At 39.7% G+C, this 27,995-nt stretch overlaps 1 protein-coding gene across 5 annotated transcripts in view; it reads left to right on the top strand.

The window, feature by feature from the left end:
* gramd2aa (GRAM domain containing 2Aa) overlaps positions 1 to 19,285 on the top strand; it is a 36,931-nt gene extending 17,646 nt beyond the window's left edge. Inside the window, exons 3-13 of one of the 5 annotated variants that reach the window (XM_078271445.1) lie at positions 2,163 to 2,220; positions 2,411 to 2,443; positions 3,650 to 3,962; positions 8,165 to 8,268; positions 8,923 to 9,021; positions 11,710 to 11,781; positions 11,898 to 11,954; positions 12,789 to 12,966; positions 15,324 to 15,417; positions 17,070 to 17,174; positions 17,599 to 19,285. In XM_078271445.1, coding sequence (XP_078127571.1) covers positions 2,163 to 2,220; positions 2,411 to 2,443; positions 3,650 to 3,962; positions 8,165 to 8,268; positions 8,923 to 9,021; positions 11,710 to 11,781; positions 11,898 to 11,954; positions 12,789 to 12,966; positions 15,324 to 15,417; positions 17,070 to 17,174; positions 17,599 to 17,602 — 1,117 coding nt within the window. In that variant the 3' untranslated portion in view covers positions 17,603 to 19,285. The remainder of the gene's footprint in view (positions 1 to 2,162; positions 2,221 to 2,410; positions 2,444 to 3,649; positions 3,963 to 8,164; positions 8,269 to 8,922; positions 9,022 to 11,709; positions 11,782 to 11,897; positions 11,955 to 12,788; positions 12,967 to 15,323; positions 15,418 to 17,069; positions 17,175 to 17,598) is intronic. The other 4 variants (XM_078271693.1, XM_078271612.1, XM_078271525.1 and 1 more) reach the window with 4 other exon arrangements.
* Positions 19,286 to 27,995: the final 8,710 nt, after the last annotated feature.

Here is a 27,995-nt window from a genome sequence, read left to right as displayed (position 1 = left end):
TAATTGCTGCTTGGACAAACAACTAAAGGGGCGTTTTTCGTGTGAAGACAGCCTCTGCAGTCCATCTGTGATTATAAGTATGATAAAAAAAAAAAGATGTATCTGGCCTTTATTTATTAATTAACATAACCTTCGGCTGCTTACATTGTTGTTCGTATTTTCAAAGTGTATAAGAGAAAAGGCTTAAGGATGAGGAGTAATCAATGTGTTTGGCAAATGTAACGGTCTTCCTGTGTCCTTCCCCTTGTTCCCGTTGGACTCTGGAGGGTTGAAGATATCAAGGCTCACTTTCCTCCCTTCATTTTAAGCCTTTCTCTGTGGTACTGTATGAAAATGGCTTCCACAGAGTGAGATAATCCTTCACAGTAAACATGAAGCTGCAATTTGGTTTGGCCAGAGCTTCAGTTTTATCAGTATCTCCTTGAGCAGAGTGTTTTCATATCAGCATTGCGTTAACGTCGTGCTCTGCTCCCTGTCAATCACCTAGCACTCACAGAAAGATAGAGGAAGAAAGGGAAGTCTCCTTCGGCAAAGTAATCCCTCAAAAACAGCAGGCCTTTCAGAATTTATTGTTGCATCCATGTCTTCTTTAAAGCGTCTTAACTTGGACAGCAGTTTATTTCAATGGCATTTTCCTAAAAGGACTGATTATACTATATTTTATCTGCTGGGTGGTTCTGTCTGCATTAGCAAGAGATATGACGAGTATCATGCTGTGACATCTGCTGCATTGCTACTACTCCTGAGGAGAGCTTAATGCCAGTGGAGGGGGGGGAGGGTTGTTTGTGTGTGTGTGTGTGTGTGTGTGTGTGTGTGTGTGTGTGTGTGTGTGTGTGTGTGTGTGTGTGTGTGTGTGTGGGTGTGTGTGTTAATGTATTCTGACTATAAAATAGATAATCTCCTGGCATGGTGACTATTTGTGATCAAACAACTCAATATTTATCTTTGATTCAATGTTTTGTGACAGCCTTCGTCTCCCTGCAGTTATGCACACACTGATGATTAACTCGTCATGTGGTAGCTTTGACCCAGCTGGGATTTTCATGCAATGTACACATACACAAATACATACAGTGTACACACACACACACACACACACACGCACACGCACGCACACACACGCACGCACGGGCCAGATGTAGCATTAATATGCCTTCAAATGTGCTATATTTAGTATATATTTTTATCCATTGCAGTACATTGAAAATACATGGTTTATTTTGTGTACAGTAGAGTTATCATAATTGAGAGGTAAACATGCATATTCAATTCAATTCAATTCAGTTTTATTTATAGTATGAAAACACAACAAGCGTTATCTCGAGACACTTTACAGATAGAGTAGGTCTGGACCACACTCTATAATTTACAAAGCCCCAACAATTCTAGTAATTCCCCCAAGAGCAAGCATTTAGTGCGACAATGGCGATGAAAAACTTCCTTTTAGGAAGAAACCTCGGCAGACCCAGACTCTTGGTAGGCGGTGTCTGACGGTGCCGGTTGGAGATGTGCTGAACAGTGGCAATAATAGTCACAATGAAAGATAATGGAACAGTGACTACAAATGGTAGTCATAGTAGTTCATGTCATAGCAGGGCACTGCAGGGCGTTACAGGATGTAGAGTGGCACAGCAGAGCATAGCTGGACGTAGCAGGGTTCAGCAGGATGCAGCAGGACACTGCAGGGCACCGCAGAGCGCAGCAGGATGTAGCAGGGAGTGCAGCAGGACCACGGCGACAGCTGCAACCAAGATCTTGTTGCCATCCTAATCCAAGGAAATATGCTGGGCGAAAAAAAAAAAACATAAGGACTCCGGGGAGTAAACTCCTCAGAGCTAGGTTAGTAACAAGCATTTATGGGACAAGGATGCACACAAATGGAAACAAATGGAAAGAGAGAGGAGAGAGCAGCTCAGTGTGTCAAAGGAAGGAAGGAAGTCCCCCGGCAGTCTAGAACTATAACAGCATAACTAAGAGAGACAGATTAAGGAGAGGAACTCTCCCCAACCGGATCGGGCTGTACTGGCCTGCCTCCCTCTACTTTTATTATATTATTGATTATATGGTAGATGAATCTGACGACTATGAAGAGAAGCAGGTGGGCCGGGCCAGGCGGATGAAGTGTCACTTTATTTCTAAGTGTATTTTTCCTTTCCTAACAGGTTTCAGCTGATTGAAGACCTGTCCTATGAAGATGTGAAGAAATGTTACCGGGGCTCGGTGAGTCTTGTCTCTCTTAGAATCCTAATTGTTACTGTGTCTTTGATTGGAACAAGTCCAACCAGTTGTATTCATTTTAACCTAAATGTTTAACCTATAATAAAAGCAGCACCCCCTGTTCTTCCCTCTGAGGAGATTGTTTATTTTGATTCCTTGACTCAAAGGCATTTCTCTCACTTTTGTACTGCAGTCAGATCTGTGTCATGACGATTGGATGCAGAAGGTGACAAAAGGCTTCCATCCATATAACAAAATCTAATCTGATGCATATTGTATTCATTTATTTATCTTTTCTGAGTCATATATGATGATGACATGCTAACATGCTAAAAAAAAATAACATGCTGCCATTATAAATTTGTGAGAAATGATCCTATTTTCCCTGCTTACCCCCCAACTAATGTGCTATTTCTCAGGCTCAATTATTATTAAAAGATTTTCGACTCAAAATATAAAACTGAACAGAGAACAAATGATATGTTCGTTGACAAGCTCAGCAGTGCTATATAATCAAATTACTATCACTTAGACTTTCTGCAATCCTGGCCAATGTCCTCCAGACAGTTCACCTATGAATGCAGTCAGCAAATGATTATACTGCACATTAACAGTAACATTAACCCTAGGCTTTCCCCCAGTGGCGATGGAGCCGTCTGCATTACTGTAACCTACTGTAAATGCCATATTCCTGAGGACAGGAGCTGCTCTAGCATGAGCTATTAATAGAAAGACAAAAACAGGGGCAGCAGACAACAGCAAACGGAGCTGATGCGAGTGGAAGGAAAGATAGACGAGATACAGGACGGGACAGAAAACTAGGGAAAGATAATCTGGTGGCAGAGATATCTAGAGCTGAAGGTGAGTTTGAGCGTGAGGAAGGAGAACAGGGAATGAATGAGACCTCTTGTGTGTTCAGATGGAAGGGAAATGTATGATTTTCTCTGAAAAGAGAGGACTTCAAGGTGTCACAGACTGTCACTACAGAAGAACTGACCAATAGAGGGAAGGAAAGGCAGAGGCAGAGAAAGAAAGTGAGAGGGGGGAGGAGTACCTGTGTGTGTTGTTTTTTTTTCCTGATCAGAATAAGGTAGGGCAGAGCATGTGTATGCGTGTGAAGGAGGCAGAAGGAGGGTGTCAGCTAGGTGCTGCAAAGTGTAGAGTCACTGGAGGTGTATTTGAAACAGAGAAAGAGAGCCTTGTAGTTTCTGAGAAAGAGCTCAGTGGCTGTAAACTGAGGCGTTGCTGCTGTACTACTCTGTAGTAGTATGTGTGTGTGTGTGTGTGTGTGTGTGTGTGTGTGTGTGTGTGTGTGTGTGTTTGTAGGTGTAGGTGTACACATTAGAGCCTGATATGTGTTTGTAGGTATAAGTAGACTAGAGGTAGACAGTCCTCCATCTCGTCCCACTACTGACTGGCACCAGGGGAACAGTGTGTGTCTTGCAGCGGCTTGCTCCAGGCCTTGGATGTGCGCGAGTGTGTGTGTTTGTACGGTGCCAACGTGCTGAGCCTGGTGCAGAGCTCGCGCCCTTTGAGGGAGAGGGTGGTGTCTGCGGCGAGTGGAGCCAGAGTGGCCGGTGGTGGCGGAGTGGCGGGTTGCGCCGGTGGTGCTGTGCAGGCAGGCCGGTCTGCTAAGGAGATGCTCATGACTCTGCCCTGTCCCTCTGCACAGACTGTCAGCAAGTACAACTCGCAGTACCACAAACTGTTCCAGTGTGTGCCCAAGGATGAGATCCTCATGAAAGGTACTTCTTTTGTACTGCAAAATCTGTTTTATTAATCAACTTGTTAATATTCTTTGACATGTCATGCTGCAGCTTCACTATAATTTGCCTGTTTTGCATTTGTTTTTTATATTTATAATCCTTTCTCGCCTTTTATTAAGTATACGTGATCTAGTGGTCAATTATTGATTAATCGACTAACCATTTCAACTCAATATACACACTAAAGGATTATTAGGAACACCCTACTAATACCGTGTTTGACCCCCTTTCGCCTTCAGAACTGCTTTAATTCTTCGTGGCATTGATTCAACAAGGTGCTGGAAGCATTCTTTAGAAATGTTGGCCCATATTGATAGGATAGCATCTTGCAGTTGATGGAGATTTGTGGCATGCACATCCAGGGCACGAAGCTCCCATTCCACCACATCCCAAAGATGTTCTATTGGGTTGGGTTCTGGTGACTGTGGTGGCCATTTTAGTACAGTGAACGCATTGTCATGTTCAAGAAACCAATTTGAAATGATTCAAGCTTTTTGACATGGTGCATTATCCTGCTGGAAGTAGCCATCAGAGGATGGCTACATGGTGGTCATAAAAGGATGGTCAGAAACAATGCTCAGGTAGGCTGTGGCATTTAAACAATGCCCAATTGGTACTAAGGGGCCTAAAGTGTGCCAAGAAAACATTCCCCACACCATTACACACCACCACCAGCCTGCACAGTGGTAACTAGGCATGACGGATCCATGTTCTCATTCTGTTTACGCCAAATTCTGACTCTACCTCTGAATGTCTCAACAGAAATCGAGACTCATCAGACCAGTCTTCAACTGTCCAATTTTGGTGAGCTTGTGCAAATTGTAGCCTCATTTTCCTATTTTTAGTCTCCACTAAAATAGGAAAATGAGGCTACAATTTGCACAAGCTTACCAAATGAGTGGAACCCGGTGGGGTCTTCTGCTGGTGTAGCGCATCCGCCTCAAGGTTGTGTGTGTTGTGGCTTCACAAATGCTTTGCTACATACCTCGGTTGTAACGAGTGGTTATTTGAGTCAAAGTTGATCTTCTATCAGCTGGAATCAGTCGGCCCATTCTCCTCTGACCTCTAGCATCAACAAGGCATTTTCGCCCAGAGGACTGCAGCATACTGGATGTTTTTCCTTTTTCAGACAATTCTTTGTAAACCCCAGAAATGGTTGTGCGTGAAAATCCAAGTAACTGAGCAGATTGTGAAATACTCAGACCAGCCCGTCTGGCACCAACAACCATGCCACGCTCAAAGTTGCTTAGATCACCTTTTGTTCCCATTCTGACATTCAGTTTGGAGTTCAGGAGATTGTCTAGACCTTGACGACACCCCTAAATGCATTGATACAGCTGCCATGTGATTGGTTGATTAGATAATTGCATTAACGAGAAATCTTACTGGTGTTCCTAATAATCCTTTAGGTGAGTGTATAAGTCCAGAGACAGAAATGATTGGTTTTGGACCAATTTCAAGGATGGGTCTAGAAAAACAATAGGCTTTTTAACAATTATCTGACACTGTAAAGGTTAAACGATTACATTTTTGTCTGAACAATTGATCAAATTGGAGTCATTAATTGCGGCACAAATGTGATCCAAAGTTTAAATGATGAAAGCTGCATAAAAGACAAAGTTTGTCAAGTCTACACTTTAATTTCAATGTCCTTGCACACTTTATTTGGTTCATTTATTAAGGTCGGTCTGAACTTGGAAAAAGTGCTTTTAACTTTAGTACACCTGACTCCTGGAACAAATTACAACACTTCCTTAAAGGTGGCGTAGGTATGATTGAGAAGATCCAGGACTTAGCCAAAAAATTTGAACATCGACAACTTTTCAGTCCCTCCCCCCTTTCCGCTAAAGCCCAAAACAGTCTCCTAAGACGAAGAAGAGAGAATGAATGCGTGTGCATTAGCAGTGATTGACAAGCAGTTAGACACCCCCCCCCCGATCCTGATTGGTGCATCTGAACAGGGAGCGGTGGATTTTTGCAAATCACACTACAGGCTGTAGGTGGTGCCAGAGGAGCCTGATTTTTTTGTAAATAACCTGCTTCATGTAGTTCTACTGGAACATAGGGTCAGTTTCAGCAAATATGACAGAAAGTTGTATATGTCTTACCTACTGCACTTTTAAAATCAACTCACTTGTGCCTTTTGGACGATTTGGAAATCTGGTTTTAAAGCTGCAAACTTCTACTTGTACTTGCTTTACATAATTGTACTTTCTTTGCATCCTTATTATCCTAATTACTAGGGCTGGGATGATGTGCTTTTGTCCCGATTCGATTATTTCACGATACATGGGTGCCGATTGGATTTGTTTTGCAATTTTCATTTATTGCATTCTTCGCAAGTATTCGATAGTATTGAGTATTGCGATTTTGTTTTCCTTCTTTAACAAAAACAAAAGTTGAATAATACACTTCTAGAGACAATATATCATGAGATATTTATAAAAACTAATTGTTTTCTGAGAAGAATGCACATCACATGTCAGTCTATTAGTCTGACATTTATTTAATTTGTAAAAAAGATGTAATTGAATTGAATGAACATGTAATTTCTGCTTTCGGTCTGTTTCGCTGGAAACGGATATGATGTAGTCACCATCAGCGGTACAGTATAAACAGAAAATATTTAGGTGAATCATTGGTAAAATAAATCAAAAAAATAAAAAATATTGATTCTAGGGAATAGAATCTATTTTAAAAATCTTCGCCAAAAAAATCACATTACATACGATTTTCGTTTTTTTTTTTTCACCCCTACTTATTTATGTATCAAATCATTTTTCCAATTCATTAAGTTCACATAATTTTTGTTATGATGGTGTCGGTTTTCTGTGTTGTTTTGTTGATGTCTTTGTAATTACACTCGATGACATTCTGTTAATGAGGGTCATCCCTTCGATCTCTCGAGTATAAATAAAGGTTGAATGAAAAATTTATTCATATTGTTCAGCAATATCTTTAGTATCTTTAGCAGTAATCTTACTATTCACTAAGATTAATCAAAAAGTAATCTTACTATTAATTTCTAGTATGCTAGAGTTTTCCTTAACATGAAGGCGGATGAAGGAGTCATGTTACAGAATATTTATTTTTATTTTTTAAAGGACCTTTTGGGGCATTTCAGCCTTTAATGGAAAGAACAGATAGATATGAAAGGGGAGAGAGAGAGGGATAACATGCAGGAAATCGTCTCAGTTCAGAGTCGAACCCTGGACCTCTGCGTCGAGGTATACACTTCTATATATGTGCGCCTGCTCTACCAACTGAGCTAACCCGGCCACATGTTATGGAATATTTAAAAAAAAAACTGCATTAAATGTCCTGTGATGGTCTAAATTCTGTGAATTAGCCTCTTACACCCAGACTATAAAAACATTGTGGTGGAAAATATGCAAGATTGTGCATTAAAATATCTAATAAAGTGATCAGCAGCTTTATTGTGCTAGTAATGCATATTCAACAATAGCATCTATACTTTTATACAAGAAGCCCTATATAACAAACACGCAAAAAATTGCACTGAATAGTCGCTAATTCTTTTCTGCTTTTTATTTACTTGAAGTACTTGTCTTGGCACTGTGTCCCGCTTTAATTCTTCTTGCTTCAGTTCTGACATCGGGTTAACCTCAGAAACATTTTCAGGATGTCTCCGGCACAGTACGAACTCTTCTGTACAACCTGGTTAACCATAAACGTTGATGTTAAATGCAACCTATTATAATATAACCAATGTTTTGAACCACGACAGATTTGATGAGGCTTCAGTGTAATGGTGCTGAAACACCAAGCAGATGAGAACTGGTGGCGACGAAGGCCAACTGAGGCGTCGCCTTATGTCTCCTCACCTCGCTTGTGTCTTAGCCAAAAAGTTACAATTGAACACATCGTGACCGCCAGGTACGTTCTGCGTCTGTGTGAGAGGAAATAACTCCATGTTAGCAGGCGGAGGTCATCTATTCGTCATTCAGAAAGGGAAACAGGATATACAAATTGTTGGTTATTGAAAAACTTTGCTGTAATTTTTGCAGTGTGTTCAAGTGCAACTTTCAAGTGCAAGACCTTGAGGAGACCTGAGGCGACACCAGAGTCGGGCTTTCTTAGCCACTAGTTCTTTGCTGTCTGCCTGCATGGTATGTCAGGGCCTTAAGATAAAAAAGTGTTTCTGTCTCTTCTGTTCTCAGTGTACTCCTGTGCTCTTCTCAGAGATATTCTTCTACAAGGCCGGCTATATATTTCCAGAAACTGGCTGTGTTTCTATGCCAACCTTTTTGGCAAGGACATTAAGGTACGAAAAGACTGACAGACAGCTTAATAAACCCAAACTGACTGAGAAACATGAACCAAGTGTCTCCCCGTCACAATCTGACAAGCAGATTGGACAACTTGACAAAATATTTGACTGAAATTCATTCAGGATTATGGGCTGATTTTCAGTGTGGCAGTCTTAATTCTCCCATATAGAACATGTCTCTCTCTCTCTCTCTCTCTCTCTCTCTCTCTCTCTCTCTCTCTCTCTCTCTCTCTCTCTCTCTCTTTCTTTATGTCTACACTGTGAAAACATGTACCAAGAACATGTAGACTTACTGAACCTTTAACCTTCACCAGTTATGTGATTTTCTCTTTGATGTTGTGCATTGTCCTGTCCCTCATTTCCTTGAAACCAAACCTCTCCTGACATCTGAGTGACAATAAGCTACTTATTCAGACTGCATTCTTCACATTCTGACTGAAATAAGACACGTTTCATGCCCCCTCCTGATTTTCTCCAGGGCCTTTTCCTGAGTGTATTTCAGTGTCTGCCTTCCCTGCCACCATTTACTCAAATCACTCTCACAATCAATCAATCTTACTTATAATTTTCTCATCATTTTGCTTTTAGGTTTTCCTCCTCAAATCAAAGGAGTGTCCCCTTATAAATGTTATTTTCCATCTTCTTTAGGTGGCTATCCCTGTTGTTTCCGTGAGGTTAGTGAAGAAGCACAAAACAGCGGGCCTTGTTCCCAATGGCTTGGCTATAACCACGGACACCGGCCAGAAGGTAACACTTCCATAAAAGTCGCTGTGATTCAAAAGTCTTATGCTGATTAGCGCAGCATGGCTGTATTTTCCAGGAGAGGTGTGATGGGAAAACAACACCATGCTATAGATAGAAGCAGAGTGGAGCCTCAGCCTGGTAGCACAAGAGATTGAAGGGTTTATCCGCCATTACGGCAACACTCAGAAAGGCTTCTTAACTGTCTATCACATCAGAGCCAGCCTTTAAAAGTGGTGTTTTCAAAGGCATAATGTACTTTTCAGCTTCTGTTCAGGCTCCCACTGCCCTTGAATAATGATAGCCAGCAAGCTAACTTTAGCATGCATTAGGTGTGCACTAGATAAGACTAATTTGATCAGATAAATGAAAAATGTCTCAGCAGACGTCTTTAGATGATGTCTATATCCACGACGTTTCATTTACGTGATTGTTCCGGTGCCAACGAAGGTTCCGCCCGGATGTCCCTAATTTTCGGCTGGATGTCCCTCCCCTCCCGCTTTCTTTGTGTTGGCATTCTAAACTCCGGTCGATTCAGGAATTATCCTCCGACAATCAAATTATATTTATCTTTTTTTTTGAGTAAAATTCTCATCACACACTCGACAGCCATTTTAATTCCAGAGCTCGCCTCCCCACGTGCACATTCCACCAAAACAAGTTCCTTCCTAGGTTATTTTGCAGAGGCACCGTGCCTGTGTCCGGCGCTTAGCGCCGCCCAAGACGATTGTGATTGGTTTAAAGAAATGCCAACAAACCAGAGCACGTTTTTCTCCTATGCCGGAATGCTGTGTGGACTAGCCAGACCCTCCTCCGCAGCGCTGTGGAGGAAGGTCTGGCAATGGGAGACTAGATGATGTCTGTCTTCAGCTTCCCCTCTCGTTCTCTATTTAAAGTCACATGTAAGCTGGTCTCAACACAACCCACCAGTATAAAATAGTTGTTTACATTTTCATTTGTGCAATACACTATTATTAAATTAGTCTGAGGTTACTAAAAAAATAGCAAATAGATTCCCTCAGAAGTGAAATATTACACAAATATAGGCTACATTTACACCACTACGCTTTGGTTTAAAAACAAATATCTTCTGCTATGTTTACACCTCGCGTCCGCACTACTTTGCCGTTTCCGAGCCCCTAAAATGGAGACATTTGGAAACACTTCTGCCCCTGTTTTGGTTTGAAAACTTCGGGGTTGCATTGTAGTCTGGACAGGCACAAACAGAGACCTTTGGAAACGACGACGCACGTCAGTCAGTGTTATTGGTTAGGTAGGCTTAAATACCTTTCAGTAACAGTTTCACCTCGTTGTCGGTGCAAGCAAATTAATCCATGGTATTACTTTCCGCCATTGTTGTTCTTTCTCCAAAGTATTTTCTGTATTTTCAACTTTTACATCCATGATTTTCAACCACAGAGTAACGTCAGACAATCTGCCTCCTGCACACGCATGCACAGTGTATGCGAATTGTCATGTGGTATGCGTTGTCAGGCGTGTTAATATGGACGGAGATCATTTTTGCAACTGGAGCTAAAACTATACTGTTGACAGAGATAGTTTTTGTCTCAAAACACCGCACAAAAATTAAAACGAAGTAGTGTAGATGTAGTCATAGTCTAACCCAAAATGCAGAGTCTGATCCACACAGCAGCTCAGATTAAAGCAACAACCTTTCTCAAAGCATGTCAGATATTTAGCATATGGATAGTATGTCTCATACTGTCCAAGGGCAAATATCATATATGTCTGCGTGAGTGTGTAGTATGCATGACATATCCATGGGCACATACATGGCTCTGTACAGTACCACTATACTGCTAAAGATGACTGAGGTTGGTTCTTGTGTTTATGAGGTAGAAAGCTCACAGCTCGTGCCTGTAACAACAAAGTTCATGTTTTATTAACAAAAAAACTGACAAAGTGCACACACAATAACAGTGTTCCAAATGCTCATTAATAAATTCAAATTTATTTTTTAGATAGCAGTGATATGTATCCAGGTCAGATGGATATTTGGCTAAGCTGTCACTGACCTTTTCATTCATAGTTTTTCATGACAGAATAAACCGGAACAAAAATGTGATTACAAAAGTATCCTCTTTGTGCCTAGATTAAAGCTTTTGAGCTTTTGTGACTCAAGGCAAATTTGTACTCAGTAATGTTAATGTAATATTAAATGCTTTGTATGGCTGCAAATACAAATATTTAAACACCTCCTTAAATGCCTGAATGCACTGATTGTATGGTACCAACATAAGTGAAGAATTATAATATATAATGCAAGTTTGATTTTGGGAAGCATCTTAAGTGCTGATATTTCAGATAAAGTGACCACGGTTCAGATGTACACGTCTATGATGTTTGCAAAGGCAGGCTGGGACTTTTTGATCTATTTCTTTATTCAGTTTCCCCAACAGGGCTCGTCAAAGTTTATATCATCTCTCATCTATCCTAATGTCAGTGAGAAATGAAAAGCTGACTATATAGCTTATCCATGTTGCCTAAACCTCTTCAACAACTGTATGAATATAAATTGGAGAGACTCACTTTGTTTAAATGAGCGTAAATGTACCTTTACAAATTCAGAATAGTTTCAAGGGACATTTTTATTTTGAACAAGAATTATACAATATAAACCGGATTTTTAGGTGACTGTTTTTCTTTCTTTTTTTTCTTTTTTTACTTCCTTAGTATGTATTTGTATCTCTGCTGTCAAGAGACAGTGTATATGACGTCCTCCGTAGGATCTGCACTCACCTACAGGTCAGAGGACACACACACACACACACACACACACACACGCACACGCACGCATACTGTTCATTACATACTGTGGTGTACATGTCAGTTAAAGAGGTGATTTCCTTTTTCCTCTCCAGGTCAATGGGAAGAGTCTGAGCTTGAAGCAGTTCATGGAGAAGCCGACCTTATCGCTGGTCAGTGACAGCATGTCTTTGATAATCATACAATTGTAAAGATCAAAGTGGGTGAACCTTCAACATATGGTAATCTACAGGCATTAAGATTACTTTAATGTTTCCTAGTTGTGTTTCATGTGGGTCAAAAAGCCTCTGGAAACTCTCACTTTCAACTACCTCTGACCTGAAGCCTGACGTATTCTCTTACACAGACAGTATCAATAGATGATTCTGTTGCAGCTGCAGTCATGCACTGAATTATCCCCCGGGTTGGCAAGATGCTATCAAAGAGTGCTCTGAAGTCACCTCGTCTGTGTGCGTGTGCGACAGAACATCTTTTGTATTAAGTAATAATTAAGTTCTGTTAACATTGTCGTACTTGATCACGCTCTGATCTAGACTGAAGGTATTCAAAGAAAAAAGGCTGTTTGTTCATGTTGCCAGCATATTCAATATTCAATTAAAATTTTTCTGACCTCTAAGTCATAAAAGAAATAATAATTAAAAAAAAAAGATTTAAAAATTACATTTTTGGTTGAACGGCTTACAACTCCGCAATAAGGCAGTTCATATGTAGACATTACTTTATTTTCAGGGGTCACAAGCAAAACAGTTTGGGAGCCACTGACATAGCTAAAGGTTTAAAATCGTTGATTTCACCAAGCAAGACCTTACAATCCATGTAAAAAAACAAAACACTGAATTAGAAGTGTAGGTGATCTCAGGTTTAGATGAATGAACCACTAGTGTGCTGGCAGCTGAGATGTTCAGACTCCTTTAGTTTAGATCACTATCTCTTGCAGTCGGATGACCATCTTTCTAATACAGTCTCCTCTTTCCTCTGTGCCACAGGACGAGTTCCCAGTTCCAGACGAGTTCCCAGTGGTTGACGAATTCCCATCAGTGTTAAAGTGGAGAAGGAAACCCTCAGTGGTGTCTGTGTCGTCCTCCCTTCCTGACCTCCTGGGGAGCTCCCCCAGCAGCCTGAGCGCCGTAGACACACCCTTCAAATCAGAACAGCCGCTGGAAGGTGATAAAACTATCCATACGATGATGATTTGCTTGTGGTTAGTCTCGCTTTGCCAGACCCTCCTCCGCAGCGCTGCGGAGGAGGGTCTGGCTAGTCCACACAGTGTTCCGGGATGGGAGAAAAATGTGCTCTGGTTTATTGGAATTTCTTTAAAACAATCACAATTGTCATGGGCGGCGCTAAGCGGCAGACAAAGCCACGGTGCTGCTGCTAAATAGCCTCAGGAAGGAACTTGTTTTGGTGGAACGTGTGTACGTTCAAAAGTTGTTTTAGTCGTGCAACAGAAAACTCAGATTGGACAGATAGTCTAGCTAGCTGTCTGGATTTACCCTGCAGAGATCTGAGGAGCAGTTAACCATAGTCCTCATAAACCCACTGCAGTTAAAAATTCCAATACAAAGAAAGCAGAAGGTAACGGACATCCGGCCGAAAAGAGTGAAGTCCGGCGGAATTTCCAGCGGCAACGGAGCAATCCCGGAAGTAGAACGTCATGGATACAGACTAGCTTGTGGTTAACACTGTTCTGAAATCTGTGGCATCGTGATAGTACAACTACAGATATAATCCACAAAAACCCTACGTTGTGTGATAAACAAAACTTCACTGTGAAATATTTTAGCATTAAATCAGTTGTTATTTGTTGATACCTTCATGTTTTCACCTCTGGATGTCCTGCAGGACTTTAATCAATAGCCAATTTGAAGAGTAATTAGCCTGTGCCTGTGGTCACTTTAGTTCTTGTCTACCAAAATGTAGTAAGTAAAATCACACAGTGTCTCAATAGACTAAAACAGTGCACTACATACATTTTTTATTTCTTATTTACAAGTTAAGGCTAAAAATATAAGCAACAAAACCAGAACACAATTTTTTCTTTGAAATTAAATAATCTCAATATGTTTTCCTCTCTGATTGGTCAAGGTAAAGTATTCCACATGGAGCATGATGAGAAAATGCTCGCTGCTTATTAATCTTAGGAACACTGTGAGCCTGCAATATGTACAAACTAAAAGTGTACGTGGGGGAATACGCAGTTCTGCCAACTAATGATGTGTGAATCCATAAGAGTTTTATAGGTAACATCTCTCTTACGTAACGACACATTAAGCTCCAAATGGAGATTAAATCCTGTGGGGGTTTGATTTAAAAAGCTTTGGGCGGATGCAGATTAAGTAGAGATTATCACAAAACAATGTCGGCTGTCAAAATTTTCTGAGGACAGTCTAATGGTTGTATGCTGACAGGTTATTTCCGCTAACTTACATTAATGTTCTCTATTTGATATTTGATCAGCGTGAGCTTTTGTGTACATTGTCCTTACAGCTCACATGTGGAGTGGAAAGATGGGAAATAACGTAATTAAAAGATGTATGTCTACTAGATAACATAACCTGGGTTAACACATGTATTAGCGTAGCACAAAACACACACAAATATACAGTAGAAACAGTGCAAAAAGAAGCAATGCATACATACTATATCAGCTAAATTGTAAAGAAGTTGGGGTATAATAGTCAGCTCATGGTTTTATATGATTCAGACAATATAGTGTTCACTGTTTTTTCTGGGTTTTCAGATTTTACCATTTCTTAATTTTTTAAGTTTTAGTACAAAATGCGAATAATCTAATAGAAATTACAAATTACATACAAATGAATCACTTTTCACAGGTTTTAATTTTTAGAGATCTCTGACAGCTCAGTGTAAATTGATATAATTTAATTGCACCCTCTGACAATTCATATGTATGAACAAAAATGTAGCCTACCCAAAGGTCCCATGTTGTAAAAAGTGAGATGTCATGTCTTTCATTAATTAAAAAAAAAAAAAGTCAGATTGAGGTACTAACTACTAAACTGTGCCTTTCAAAGATCTGTCAGGACTTCCATATAGTTGTGATGTCAAAACTATACTAAATATAGGTAGAAAGTATACTGTTACAGTCATTCCCCAGTTGCAATGATGGTGCAGGGACTCTGAGAGTGCAAATGTGAAAGACCCGGAAACCCTGACCAATCAGAGCAGACTGGGATTTTTCGGGAGGGGGGCTTAAAGGGACAGCCACTAAAACAGAGCGTTTTTAATCAGAGTGTGAATACAGGTATATTCGGAAAGACAGTTTGAGAAAAATAATGTGTTTTTCTTTACATTAAAGCATGTAAACATGTTCTAGTAGCACTCCAAAATACAAGTATGAACATGAAAATGAGAATATGGGACCTTTAATCATTTTCAAACTCCAAAGTGCATATTGTCCCACCATTACACTAACAGGTGGGCCAGCACTATTAAAAGTGAAACAGGCAGTACAGTCAAGCCAAGTACCGTTAATGGTTTTATGTTATTGTGTGTTACAGAGCGAGCTCTGCAAACAGACAGAGGTCTTTTATCAGAGCCACTGGCAGAGCTGGGCCAGATGGAGTACCAGCTGCTCAAGTTCTTCACCCTGCTGTGAGTATACAGAGGGACACATAGACATCAATAACATCACCTTCAACTCCTCCAACAACTGACTCATAGCTACACACACACACACACACACACACACACACACACACACACACACACACACACACACACACTGTGAGCGTTAGCATGGAGATAAATAGTGGGCAATTCACTCAGTCAAACTGAACACACAGGATCAGAGCTGTTAAAACACATTTTTAGTTTGTAGTTTTCCCACAGAGAAGTTGCCTCCTGAGACTTAAAGGAACACACCGACTTACCCTACCATACCCTTCTCATCTCCGTGCGTGTCGTAACTCTGTCTGACGCACCCACCGCTAGCCTAGCTTAGCACAGATCCTGGAGGTAACCGGCTCCATCTAGCCTACTGCTCCCAATAAGTGACAAAATAACACAACGGTGCTTTTCAGGTGTTGCGCTAATCACTCCGCCCAAGTAGCAGTGCTTCGCCTTCTGAGAATATAGTTCCCAGTATGTATACGGTTAGAAGATGGCTGTGTCTCATGTGACCTTGTTATTTGTACACGCTGTGACTATACAAATCACAACATGTAAAAAGGAAAATGTTGGCGTTATTTTGTCACTTATTGGGAGCAGTAGGCTAGATGGAGCCGGTTACCTCCAGGATCTGTGCTAAGCTAGGCTAGCGGTGGGTGTGTCAGACAGAGTTACGACACGCACAGAGATGAGAAGGGTATGTATGGACTTATCTAACTCTGGGGGATACGGTGAATAAGCTTAAGTCCCAATAAGTCGGCGAGTTCCTTTAACTTAATTATTAAGATTCATTACAATGCATCAAATAATTTGTCTTAGTGAGCATCATGCTCAACCTTACTCCACCTGACCTCCAGCATAGCAGAGGGTTACAGTGATAAGGGAGACTGTCCTTCACCCAGTGGACGTTAAGCCGCTCTGCTTTAGTGTCCTTGCGAGAGCAATAAATCCCTATCTGCTCCCGAAGATTTGTCATATTGCTGACGATGACCTCTGACGCAAGAGTCGAGCAAGAGTTCTCACTGGTATATCTCAGATTATAATCTATATAAATTACAAGGAAAACTCTGTGTAAATTAATGCTCAAAACAGAATACACAATGCATGTAATCAAGCCACACATGTATATTTAGTAACTCTTGAGTGAATTAAAAGATAAATAAATGTTACACCTGCATGTGGTGATACAATGCAGGTTTATTTTCGATAATCTGCACGTCAACTGTATAACCATGCAATGGTAATTAAAAATGAAAAATACTATTAGCTTAGTTTGTTTAGCGTATTGATTTTTACAGAACAGAAATGACTGGAAATCAGTGGCTGCTTGGAAAGTAGACACATTCAAAACTTTGAAACGCTACATCATTACTTGTTTGTTACATGTACATTGTTACATGTGCAACATATCAAACACTACTTTAGTCCTGTAAGGCAGATTTAAACTGTGTTGTACAAGGACAGTGAAGCGCTGATATGTTGACAGAAAGTCAAACGTTGCCTCCCAGTGTTCATCAAAAGGCATTACAGCTCTCTTCCTCCACATCAACAGAGGATTCCAGAGTCTAATGCCATAACCATCCTGAAACCTTTTTTTGTAATTCAATTGATCTGTGTGTCTCCTCATTTGTCATCAGAATCATTCTCCTCATCCTGTCATCGTGCTACTTGGCCTTTCGTGTGTGCAGTCTGGAGCAGCAGCTGTCCTTCCTCAGTAACCCAAATCTGCCCCTGAGAGAGAGGTAACACTGCATCAACCACATCATCACTACTTCTAGGAAAAAACACATTAAAATACCAAACATTAAGAACATTCCATGTCCATGTAAGTTGAAATTTAGAAAAAATACAATTATCTTTTATGTAAGAAAAAGAGTCATATTTATTATATTGTATTGTTTTATGATAGATTGTATTTCATGACATTGTTATTTAACAGGAACAATACTGGTTAATAGTGTTACATCAAAATAAATAAATGTATCAGCTGTAATACATAAAGCTTTTAGTTGAAGGTAATTGGCAGCTCCTTTGCCTGGTATGTGTGAGTGTGCGTGCGTGCTGGAATCAGTGTCAAGGGTGGAGAAAAAAGGAGGTTTATGCTGTTAATTTGCCCTCCATTTAATCCAGAGAGTCCACTAACCTGGCTGCTTTCTTCTCGTCCAGGTAACCACTGCTCTCAGCTGTGACCCATTGGATTAGCGGCTGTTTTCTCTTCTCATGCTTTGAGCTGATGATGCCCTCCTGCACATATCCAGGACCAGCTTTAGAGCCCAGAAAAGACAAACCCCTGCACCCGCCGCGAAACATGAAGGAGCAACAGAAACCCGAGTCCAAGCATCTTACAGACCTTCCCCTCCGCGGAATGACTTCTGATTTAGTGATCACTTCCAGACTATGCAAACAGACTGTCTATTTATTTGTGAATTTAAAGTAGGTTTTTACTGTAGATTATGATTGTCTACCATTGCCTATCCCTCTCACAGACATTTCATCTTTCCCTACACGAAAGCGTAAACCTCTATACCCTAAAATAGTGAGCCGATTGCAGTTGAAGCTGCTGTTTGTGACACTGATGAAGTGTAAGGAGTGGTGATGGAGACTAGAGGTGAAGTTGGAGTTGGAGGATGGAAAGGTAAGAGATAATTTAACACATTAATTACTTGAAAAGACAGATAGTAAAGATATTTCAGGTGTGTTAATATCCAACATATTCTGACTGACAAGTGGACTAAACCAAATGTTGTTTTTTTTCTTCTGGTGAGATCTTGGCATAGTCCCATAGACTGTCATTGTTATTTTTTTACAGTCTATGCATAGCCCTCAGTCAGATGGCTAAAACAAGCTACGACAATGCACTTTTTTTAAAAATATGTCCACATTATTTCAAATGTATGTAACAGTTTTAAGAGTTTAGATCTAGTTTTTGTGCTAGGTAATAGGTACCCGATTGTCATTTTTGAGGGTATTTATGGAAGAAAGTCCTGCTGTGACCACAGACCCTTGACTGAATGGAGTTATCTGTCATTTAACTGTAATATACTGGAGCGTTAACGCCACCTGTGGGTGTTAACTATAATGTGAACAAGATGGTTAGGTGACATGCATACCTTTTGTTTTTAGTTGTACTGATCAGCTGTGTAAATTAAGTTTTTCTTACATTATACATTTCAAAAGAAGTCACCAAAAACTTAGAAATGATACGTTAGGGTGATTATATCTTGGTCTGAAGATATTTTATGAACTTTGCAGAGATGGGTGAAATGTTGTCCCAGACTAGTTTGTGAAATTGAATGAATTAAATTGGCAACAAAATGTAGATACACAAAAAGTGTTTGCGGCTTTTTATTTATTTTTCGGCCATTTTGAGTTCCAAGACTTTACTATCCAGCCTTCCATCCTGTCACATTGGCATTACACACAGTACCACCATGGAAACGCCTCGACTCCGACAGCACAGCAAATTTTAGTAACCTCTACAACTTGCCCTAAATTATAAAACTGGAACATGATGTTGGCAGAGGCACTTTATGCTTAATACATTCAGTATGGAGCGTTGGCTGTACACCAGTAGCATTGGTTTCCTTCGTTCCTGTTTACATTTAATAATTTCATGGGTTAAATATGTGTATTTTTTTTAAATGTGAGCTGTTCAGAAACTACAAAAACCAACTTTGACTTTAGTCAATAAATACATGAATACAAAAACTAAATGTTTGACATTATCTGACTGATGGGGTTTGAAAAGGGCATTTTAAAAACTCAAGAAGCTGCAGAGTTTTCTAAACCAACAGAGAGACAATGTGTAAACTGATACAAAAGAAGATGGAGTTACAAGCAACAGTGACAGTCAGTTATATGTCATACTGTAAGTGTATGACGTGCACTGCTTTTACTAATAAACTAAGCAAATACAGTAAGATTTTGATCGTTGTTGACATTTGACCCTGAGGTTGGACACGGCCCCATTAAAGAAAATATTCAGTACAGTACTCACTTTCTTGACAAATGCAATCTGAATTTAAAAAGACATCTGCAGCCCAGATTGATGAAATGATGATAAACAGAGTTAGTTCACACTGTTTCCTACAGCAACTAAAACATAATCATAATGCAGTGCTTTTGAACAAAGCAACACTACAACAAGCAAATACAATAAAGAGGCGTAGCTGTGAACAATTTTATTTACCCTGAACTAGCTTTAAGCTTAAAAAGAATGTATCTTGCTCCACAGTGACAGAATAGTTGGTTACACTTTACTTGAAGGTATCTACATAAGGCAAGGCAAGGCAGCTTTATTTGTATAGCACATTTCAGCAACAGGGCAATTCAAAGTGCTTTACATGAAAACAGATTAAAAAATAAAAAACAGATAAAATACGAGAAAAAAAAAAAAAAAAGTTACAGTGCAGTATAAGAAATTAAACATTGAAGAGCAGTTAAAACAGTTAAATATATAAAAGCAGATAAAATAACTTTCATTGACTCAGTGATCCAGTTTTTGGAAAGCCAAAGCTTTTTGACCAATATGACAGATATCTCAAGCAGTCCGGTCCATATTTTCTAACCATCTCACCCACTATGGGTCCAGATGCTTCGCACGGCTTTGAGGTTTCATTCCCCATAGTTACAGAAGCTTTTCCTTTAGTATACTCTTATCATTTTCGATGTGGTCGTCACCACAAAGCTTACATAAGAGTGACATGACACTGAGTGACATGACACTGTCATGAACGTGTAATAAACATTATAAACAAGTCATAAACGTTTATGACATAACACTACTTTTAGTAAGTGTCATTCGGTTTTTGTCATGACAAGTTAGGGTTAGAGTTAGGGTTCATGTGTCATGTGTTCATGTGTTCATGACAATGTCATGTCACTCTTATGTAGATACCATCAAGTAAAGTGTTACCGAATAGTTTACTCTGGATCAGCTCTTTATTGAAACTGTGATATTTACTTTGAGTAAATATTCAAACCCAAGACTCGTTTTTATTAAGGCTGTGCCACTTCATCAATGAAAGATATAGATCTCTTCTGCATCAGTTTATACAGATGTCCCATAAGTCTGTATAACTATTAATTAGTTCTGGTTAAATGAAAATAATGTTGCGTTGAACAGTCCTATGTAAGTACTGTGGAGTTTCCTTTTATATTCTTGTATACTCCATTGTACAATTTATATTCTTCATTTCATTAGTCGCCAATGCTAGAAAACAAACCCTTTGCAACTTCAAAGGCTGGACCACCTGGTTACCCTGACAACCTGAATGATTGACAGGTGGCATAGTTCCTGCAATGAAAAGGGGGCGGGGGCAGAGAGGAAGACACCTGGTTCAGAGGGTCACTGTCTGAGGAATATGCCAGGATTCCGGCACAACTGATCCTGAACCAACCTGCTGACCTGACGAAACCTGAAATCAGACTTCAATTAGACTCTCTTTCTCTGTTTTACATCTTTAAAGGGGAACTATGCAGTTTTTTTTTTAGCTTAATTTACTTTAACTGAACAGCTTCAGAGTCATTGGAATGGTTATATGACTTTTTTCCGAGTTGAATGGTGATCGTCTCGCTCCCCCCTAGCGCCTGTGAGCTGAAAAACCACCCTTGTAACTTCCGGCCGGCGAGCCGCCGGCATCAGTATCAGGAAGTATCGCGTGATATCAGGTCTCGTGATGTAACCAATTGCATCACGGCACTGCACACATAAGCCCATTCAGGAACCGGCTAACAAGGTAGCGGTGGAGTTTTTCACACTATCGTCATGGCTGAGCCGGCAAAAAAGAAGCAGAAAGCTAGGAAAGCATTGTCGGAGGAACAGAGAAAGAGAAAACGGCAGACTGACCGAGCGAGGAGTCAGACACAAGTAAACATAGGAGCTGCCAAATATCTATTCCGAAGCTGTAGCGGGGAGCTCTATAGAGAAACCTGCGAGCAAAAAGCCAGAAAACAGCGAAGAAATGGCCAAAACTGCATTTGCGGTTTGGCATTTTTACAGAATGTGATTTAGTTCATGTTCAGCATTGTGAGTGAATCTGAAACCCTCTGAAAATGTCACATCACTGACATTTCAACCATTGTTGAATATTTACTGTTGAATATACTTGGTTTCCTTTTAAAAAAATTTAACAAGACACTATGAGTTTAAGTTTAATTTCAGTAAAATACATGTAAGGTAAGAATAAAATGAAGTCTGTTACAAAGACTGCAAGCCTCACTGTGAGGATGCATGACAATTTGTAAACCAAGAAATCCCCAGACCAGTGTTTGAAGTGGCATATTTAAATGTGAACCTGTCTTTTTTTGGACTGACAACATATGAGAGTAGCTAACCATGTAGCTCCACTTCAAGATAAACATGGATAGAAGAAGCAACTTAGCTTACCATCTAGCATTGACATCATATATCGCAATCAACTCTCTCCACCACGCAGTTCAAAGTACGCATTACAGCTACAGTAGCCTTCACGCTTCAAAAAGCCAGTCTCTTGCTCTTTTCAATATCCTTTTTCTTTTTCTGGGCGAAAAGAAGAAGACTCCTGTTCCTGAAATTTGGATTTTGAATACGTGTGGTCCAAGTTTGTGAACGGGCAACACAGATTTTGATAATAAACAACTAAACACGTTACACACTGGACCTTTAAGGAATGAAAAGTGGAATGAAGTGGATATGAAAGTGTTAAAGATTTGGTCCATTACATTACAGTATTCTCCCGTCATCCAAAACCTCCACCTTAATTGTGATGAAAGATTGTGAATATTTGCTCACTTTAACACTAAAGAAACAACAAAGTCCCCCATAAGTGCTCCATGTTTCCGACATGGAAACATTTATCACTGGAGGATGTTTTTAAGAATCAGACTTGTTATGAGAAAGACTCAATTTAAAACCCTTTAGACAAAAAAAGATTGTTGAAATCTGTACTATGTATGCGACTGTTGATACGTCATAGCTGTTAGCTCTTATACACAGAATTGTCTAATCCTAAATTGGCATAAAAAAACTCTTTTCACCATTTGGTCAAATCCCAAAACTTTGGAACAATTTACCTGAACAAATTAGTATTAGTTTATCAGTTTTTTTTATCAGTTTATCAGCCATTGTGGAATGTAACGAATACATTTACAAGTAACACGTAGTACTGTACTTAAGTACAATACTGAGGTACTTGTAATGCCACTTAAAAGCAACCTCAATACCTTTTTATTCATTTCAGTACAGGTACTATACAGGTACGTATGAGTATTTTAGTTACTGTAGAATGAGTATTTTGGTTTGAGTATTTAAGTAGTTTAGTTAGTTATGCTACTTCATACTTCTACTTCACTACACTTCAGAGGGAAATATGGCAGCTTTTACTCCACAACATGTAGTTACTTTGCAGATTTATATTAGATACATTAGCTTATAAAATAGGATGCATTGTTTTATATTAAACCACCCAACTACAATTCTGCTGCATGATGAGTACTTTTAATTTAAAACTATATATATATATAAATATTACCTCATGCAGCACCAAGTTTATCGCTCTCAGTTCAACAGCAAGCCTAGTGGAAACCTTAAAGATCCCATGGCATGAAAATTTCACTTTATGAGATTTTTTAACATTAATATGAGTTCCCCCAGCCTGCCTATGGTCCCCCAGTGGCTAGAAATGGCAATAGGTGTAAACCGAGCCCTGGGTATCCTGCTCTGCCTTTGAGAAAATGAAAGCTCAGATGGGCCGATCTGGAATCTTCCCTCTATGATGTCATAAGGAGGAAGGTTACCTCCCCTTTCTCTGCTTTGCCCGCCCAGAGAATTTGGCCCGCCCATGAGAGAGAGAGAGAGACATCATGTCTTGAAAACAAGCGAAGCATGGCAGTTGGTCAAGGCCACACCCCCACCCTCCACCTTGCCCCCCCTCTATCCTCCTCAATAGCATTTAAAGCTACAGACACAGAAATGGCACATCCTAAGGAAAGCTCATTGTGGGACTGGCTCTAGTGGCTGTAATTCTGCAGCAAGGCTGAATTTCGGGAAATAGACTTCAGATACAGTATTAGGGACCACTGAGGCCTATATAAAAGCATCCAAAAAGCAGCATGTCATGGGACTTTTAAGAAGCACAAAGGGCAGGGGCCAAATACTGTAACTCCTTTTGTGTGTGAGTCAGTTTAAGCTGTAGAGTAATGGGGGCAGGTCAAACCAGATGGCCAGACAAGCTGCAGCCTCATCCATACCTCCAGGGAGCCATATTGTCTGTCCTGGAATGCTCTCCGATTGACCTTTGACTTCTCTTGTGTGAAGGAGAATTCCGACTGTAACTTTGCGGTAATTGTCTATCACACACAGTAAAATCATCACGCGCAGGCCGCATTACTGGAGCTTTTCCAGGAACGCATTACCTCAGCGGTGCATTAAATATGTCCACGTCTGCTGAGAGCACGATCCAAGTGCATTACAGTTAATCAATTTATGAAGTGAGAGGGGCCGCGTTTTACTGCAGCACACTGTGCACATTTTTCTTTCTATCCAAGTGGGTTTATATTTAGAGAGAAGACAATTACAAAAGCTGTACTTCTTATGGCAATATTCTACACTGAGGCAATCAAATGATAGCTTTCTTTTTTTTTTTACATTTTTCTCTAAAAAAAAAGTTAGGTAAGTGCATGTTTTTGAAATAACACTAAAAACACAAAAAGATTAAATGAAAAAAGGCTAATAGGATGTACATGCATTCAGCTATAGTTTCACCTGGCAAGGCCTAAAATGGTTTAACAGAACAATTTAATTTAATATTACATTACTAGAATTAGGTATTATGTGAAAATGCGTAAGATGAGCCGGTTTTGATTTAACAAACCTCTATTGGCCAGTACAGGTGGATCTACAGTTCAGTTTGAAAGCAAAAATGGATCCTAACTCTGAAAAAAAAGAAAGTTAAAAGGAGTGTATTTGTATTATCTCCATGGAAAACCAGGCAACAAGAAGGCATGACATCATTATAGGCGGCTACAACTGAGTTTGATTGTACAAACATATGGTCCGCTACGTCAAAGTTGCAATGGTAAAACTTTTCATTTATCCGCTGCCAGTAGACCTCAAAGGATCAGAATGCAATGCATGTTAAACTGTGTTTTGATTATCATATGTTGGCCGTGACCACAGACACACCCCAGTGTTCACAAAACAAGTTGGATAGCTTCACTATGTTTACTCATCCACGTGCTCACCATTGACTGAGAGCGTCAAGTTCACACCCATTCTCTGGAGAGCTGTTGAAAGTCATTCTGGGAAGTATGGGAAACCAGAGTACAATATATTACATTAACATTCCAGCACAAAATAACTCCTGGGATAAGATGAACATAAAATATATATGTAGTTATACTATATAAGGGCATAATCATTGTTAAAGGACAAATATCCCTTTCTTTAGTTCAAGTTTCACGATATGATTCATCGGTTCATAGATTGAACAACAGCTCCTGGTGTGGAGGAAAAAGGTCAGAATATTCACAATTGGATTAACATTACCATGGAATTAAATTTTCATTTTCCTCTCTTTTTCTCTGTGTGTTATCATCTGCACTTCATCAGCTCTTTGGATTTTATTTGTACTTTTCCTTCCAGCAATAACTAATTCAACCAAGATCTGCGGTCCGTCATCCTGACTCGGTGTTTGTACACTTTCCACGTAATCAATGGCTTTGGTTACAACTGACACGTGTGGTGAAGCTAAGAAAAATCAGTTTCCATATTTACAGTTTTTAGTTTGAGCCATTAATGTATATAAGCTGGCAACTTTTGTTTCTAAAGCATGGCCAAAAAGACAAGAAGGTTTATTTGTTTAATTTATGATGCTATTTTGGTATCTGGTCCCTTGCTATAAGTAGTGGTGTCTTGTAAACCTGTTTGGGCTGGGCATACTTTTTGTGTGCATGACACAATAAAATGATTCAGTCACAATGCAGGCTGCATGGAGTGCTCCTCGGGTGTGTAGAAAGTAAAAAAAGAAATAAAATTATTCATTCATATTTATATTAGCTATTAGCTAATTTACACAGTAGCCTACTTCAGAAGTGCTATTAATCCCATTCCCTGGTTGCCACTAAAGGCTGATAAAAGTCAAGCATTACTTACACCTTATTAACTGGTCACAGAGTTACCCAAATGTGTTTTTAATAGTCTTGTTGTGCCGTTTCATCAGATTTTAGGATTGGTCAAATATTTTACATTGAAGTCTTTGTTGGATTTTAGATTTGTAAATTCCCAACTGTTTTCTGCAGGGACAGAATATTGACAAAGAGAGCGCTCATACAATGACTGACCTACATAACAACTTCAGTTTACCACCTGATCCAATGATATTGGACAAGCCTGGCACTTCTGCACCGACACTGTTTGTGAGCATGGAGCACAATGCGAAAGCCTTATCGCAGGGGAATCATGGTGCACAGAATCTAATTCTTGCCTTCTCTTTTCTTTCCTGATTTAATGTTGTGATATGAACTTGACCTACTTTTTCCTGAACAAGAGTTTTACCATGCGGTGCACACCTGGAAACGCTGCCGTCCAGGATGTGACTTTTGTCGGTTTGGGCCTCTCGTTAGGATGTTGCTTGTTTTAATCAAACTGCTTCTCACGCATGCTGCTGTAAATGAAGCCAACATGGTTCCAAGTTGTTGTAGTTGGTTGCAGATGTGTTGTGACAAGACATGATGTAATGTAGAACCAACACTCCCAAAACAGATGTTTCTATTTATGTCAGAGGTCAGAGACAGTTCTGGGCTCAATGTATGGTTTGTGTGTGCATTGGTGTTTGTATATGTACCTGCTTTATGCCCGCGGGGTTCTATCTGACGAGTAAATATGAACCAGCTGGAGATTCGGGAACCTTGGCTGCTGCTCCTGAAATCAATATCACACGACACTGATGAAGAACAGCGGTGAGTGAGCTCACTAATGGAGCATTTGTTTATGGCTATAAATGATGAAGTTTATGTCTGGTCATAAATCAAAACCTAATACATATCTAAATAGTGTCAGCTATACAGTATGTGTGCATGTTTTGTTAATGCAGGTAGAGCTCAAAACTGTTGTAGCAAACCAAACTAAACATGTTTTTAAGTCTTTTGTGCCATGTCAGGTCCTCACAGGCAAACTAACTGCAGGTCAAGATGCAAGTCCTTCATGGTCTGTGAATCTGGATGATTTGGTGTAACAGCATTTAAACATGTTTAACAATGTGAGTTTAAAGGTTTAATCAAATGATGAAGTACTGGACAAAAACCCTATACTGTTTTTATTTAAACGTTAAGTCAAGTTTTAAGGGAGTAAGGTTTCAAGTTAAGCCAATTCCAAAAAGCTCCATAGCTGTTCAGTTGGTTTGCGAGCTGACTCTGAAGATCAAAGCATATGATTCACAAAATGTTCATACTAATACTAATATTCATGGAATGAGGGACAATACTGGTTTGACAGCTACATTTTTTTGTGCTACTAATTCATTTTTATAGTACCTTTGGTCTAAAACGGTTGTTTATGGAATCTCATTGTTTTCTGATTTGTAATCATTGTCCAGTACAGACTTAAAGGCCAACTGCTGTGTTCAACCTTCAAAGCTGTGTATGATTTGCCAGAACCAGTGCACCAGTCTGTAATATTCCTTCAAATTACGACACATGCACTACCGTAGGTTGTTTAGAGTACTAAGACCTGATATGACGATAGACAGAAAGTTAAGTTTGATTTCCTTTGTAGACACTCACGGAGTGGACTTGGTTAATTGGCCATTTAGAATCAAATCTGTCTACATTAATGTGCCTTTCCCTGGGCTCCTTGTCTCACTAATGCAGTGGACTGCCAGGGTGGTGAATGGCCCAGCTTTGTGGCATTTTATTAGTAAACCCTGATGGCTCGTCTGACTGGTTACTCTGGGTGAGATATGCCTGAGAAAGGAGAGCAGAGTGTGGAGACAGTCCAAGCAGTGTGAATTTAAGAGCAGGGCAGCCAGTCAGATCAGGAGGTTGTGCCCTTATTTATTTATTTTTTTTCTGCAACAGAATTACTGCTGAGTATTCCTGATTATACTGTTTATGGTCAATTCACATTATTTAGTCAATTTCTTTTAAACAACCCTTTTTTTAAATGGCATTTCAGATTTTTAAATCCCTTCTTAATCGTATCTGATTCTTCAACAAAGTAAAACAATAAAATGAATATTTATCTAAATTGTGATTCATCTTGACTTTTCACCACAATAGCGTTTTGCTTTCTAGGTCCGCAGTTCCATAACACAAGACAAGGCAGTGATCTTTTATCCATTCACACTCTGCTCCTCCTGAAATCACCTGTGGGATTTCTGTGAACCATCTTTGTTCATCCCACTCCACGTCGAGATGTGGTCAGCTTTACTTTGCTGCATGTCTATCCATGTTGAAACCCTAAATCCTTTTTCAGCTTCTAGAGTAATGCTTGCTTATAAATATGTCACAGGCCACAGTCTGACTGAGAATAGTAAGGTCGTAAATAAAGAATACTTTGGCCTTCCTGTGTGCTTTCTAAAGCAACA

The sequence above is a fragment of the Sander vitreus genome, chromosome 1, assembly GCF_031162955.1.
Source record: "Sander vitreus isolate 19-12246 chromosome 1, sanVit1, whole genome shotgun sequence".
NCBI lineage: Eukaryota > Metazoa > Chordata > Actinopteri > Perciformes > Percidae > Sander > Sander vitreus.
Note: the sequence above shows the minus strand (reverse complement) of the source record. Positions and strands in the feature narration are given on the sequence as shown.